Below are 2,532 nucleotides of genomic sequence, written 5' to 3'. Positions count from 1 at the left end.
TGCAAACCCTAAACATTTTCAATCATTCAAGAATGGGAGAATATTAACCCAATGCAACGACGCCGTTTGAGTTGCAGGGAGGGGGTTTTGAGTCCCTGCAACAACTTCTACTTACACGTGGCACATTCAGTTGCCACCTCAGCCTCCACCTGACACGTCATCCAGGCAACCTGTTAGCAACCAGTCACAGAGGTCGATTCGTTCACTTATGTCGTTGGTTGAGGATCGGGTTGAGGTTTCTGGATGATAAATGTGCGATATGTCCCACTTTAAAATGTTCAGGGACCAGAAAGGGTATTTACCCTATTATTTTTAAATAGCAAGCATAAAAGTTAATTATTTCTAGGAAATTTTCCTAAATAAATAAAATGCCCCTCAAATTTACCTGATTACACAATTTCACAAACGTAGACGCAATTGCATTTTTTGGACGAATCTATAGAAATTGCTACTGCTAACAGCGAATTAGGGTATAATGTAAATCGCTACTAGCAGTTGCGGTTTACGAGCAAGGGCGTTTAAACAAAAACTGCTACCGATAGTAGTGGTTTCTGTGCAGGAGGATTTGGCCATAAACTGCTACAGGCACTAGCGGTTTACGCATTGGAAGCAAGCAACGTAAACCGTTAGAGGTAGTAGCAGTTTACATGGAGTGTGCATCGAGGCTGGTTGCCTATAAATACCCCTCCAAGCATTATTGAGTTGAGAAGACTCTCATTTCTCACAAATGGATGGGGAGGAGTGTTTTGTGGCTTTGGTGCATTGCTCTGGGAAAAAAAAAGTAAAAGGCACGGGGTTAAATTCACAGATAGGAACCCCTTAGTGTTTTTATTCAGTTGTCGAGTACGTTGGCCGAGATAAAGCAGAGAATATTACAGAAGCTTGGTGTGTGCGGGACCAATTGGATTAAAAAATTGTTCTACAAGATTTCCATTGCCGTTGTGGCCGCTGGTGTGAAGTATGAAACATTTGTCATTGGGTCCGATGAAGACTTGGAGGTATTGTTTCACTATCGGCGAAGTTTTCTGGAGGTCAGAATACCGGAGTTGTTTGCGAAGTTAGAGGATGGCGTTGACAGCTCTGGGGCATCTGCGCCAAATCCTCAGTCAACAACGATGGGTGGTGCCTCCACGTCAATGCCAGTGGTCGCACCTTCCGGTCCGATCCACAATCCTCCATGTGTTGCGATTGGTACTGCTAGTGTGCCAGTTGGTGTCCCCGATTTTGACTATGAGGTTGGACCAGATCGTGTTAAAAATGCCATGCGAGATGATGATTCAACGGATGAGCCGGTCGATATTGTTGGGGACAGTGAGGAGGATATTCCGAGCACCACACATACACACCAAGGAGCATCGGGTTCCGGTACACAGCAATATCCTCTACACTTGTCAGCGTTGAACTTGGGAGCCATTGGCAAACAGCGAGAGATGAGGGAGACGTATGTGGGTCAAGGTCTACATGATATAACCGGTCTGGTGGAATTTCGCCTTGGTCAATCTTTCCAAAGCAAGGAAGAAGCCGTGCTGAGTGTGAAGGATTACAGCATCCGGCCTGGAGTTCAGTATAGGGTGATGGAATTGGACCATCTGAAATACCAAGGGAAGTGTAAGGAGTTTAGAAAAGGGTGCACGTGGATGATCCGTATCGCACTGTGGCAGCGGAAGAACACGTAGGAAGTTAGGAGGTACAACAGACCGCACACATGTTTGGCCACATCCATATCGAGAGACGACAGACAACTTGATTATCATCTCATCTATGCGAGGATCTTTCCATTGGTCAGAGCGGATGCGTCGGTTATGATTAAGGTGTTGCAGGAAGCAAATGAGGCTACCTATAGTTTCAGGCCTAGTTTTAGGAAGGTTTGGATGGCGAAGCAGAAGGCAGTAGCATAGATCTACGGGGACTGGGAAGAGTCATATGGCGAGTTGTCCCGGTGGATCCTTAGGGTGAAGTCCACCATGGATGGCACGATAGCTCTTCTGAAGACCACTCTGGTTAGAGTGGGTGATCAGGTTGATGAATCGACTGTCTACTTTCACCGTCTTTTCTGGACATTTCCTCCATGTATTGAGGCATTTTGATACTATAAACCTCTAGTCAGCATCGATGGTACTCACTTGTATGGTAAGTACGGAGGGACCTTGTTGTTAGCAATTGCTCAAGATGGAAACTTGAACATCATGTGATACATGCTCGGAAAGACAACAGGGGCATTTTAAGACAAAAGGGCAGAATGGGAATTTTACACTTCCAAAGGGCCCCATCACTAGAGCACGTGCAAAGAAGCTCAAGGAGAGCTTTGGAAACCTGGCAGCACTTATGCATATGGAGTTACATTAAGTTCTAACTAAGGAAGAATGGGCAAGGCCCATTGGACTAAGTCAGGACAGCAAGAAGACCAATAATGCTTTCCGAATTCAGTGGAAGGCATAATTTATCTTTAAATTTCGAAATTCTAGACTTTTGTTTTAGTTCGTTATATGGTCAAAGTTTGTTAGAAGACTTGTTTTAAATCTGCTATGCTTA

The 2,532-nt window shown here is 44.8% G+C and overlaps 1 protein-coding gene across 1 annotated transcript; it reads left to right on the top strand.

Moving 5' to 3' along the window:
• The first annotated feature begins 208 nt into the window (after positions 1 to 208).
• LOC107492423 (uncharacterized) lies at positions 209 to 1,676 on the top strand. Its single transcript, XM_016113444.1, has 2 exons — positions 209 to 235; positions 837 to 1,676. The coding sequence occupies exons 1-2, from the start codon at positions 209 to 211 to the stop codon at positions 1,674 to 1,676; spliced, it is 867 nt and encodes a 288-aa protein (XP_015968930.1).
• The last annotated feature ends 856 nt before the right edge of the window (positions 1,677 to 2,532 follow it).

The sequence above is a fragment of the Arachis duranensis genome, chromosome 6 (assembly GCF_000817695.3).
Source record: "Arachis duranensis cultivar V14167 chromosome 6, aradu.V14167.gnm2.J7QH, whole genome shotgun sequence".
In the NCBI taxonomy this organism is placed as follows: Eukaryota; Viridiplantae; Streptophyta; class Magnoliopsida; order Fabales; family Fabaceae; genus Arachis; species Arachis duranensis.
Note: the sequence above shows the minus strand (reverse complement) of the source record. Positions and strands in the feature narration are given on the sequence as shown.

Excerpts from the sequence above, each read along its gene's own strand:
- LOC107492423 (XM_016113444.1), top strand. The coding sequence starts at position 209 with ATGTCGTTGGTTGAGGATCGGGTTGAG. Across the intron at positions 236-836 it reads TGGTTGAGGATCGGGTTGAG|TTGTCGAGTACGTTGGCCGA; the intron begins GTTTCTGGATGA and ends GTTTTTATTCAG.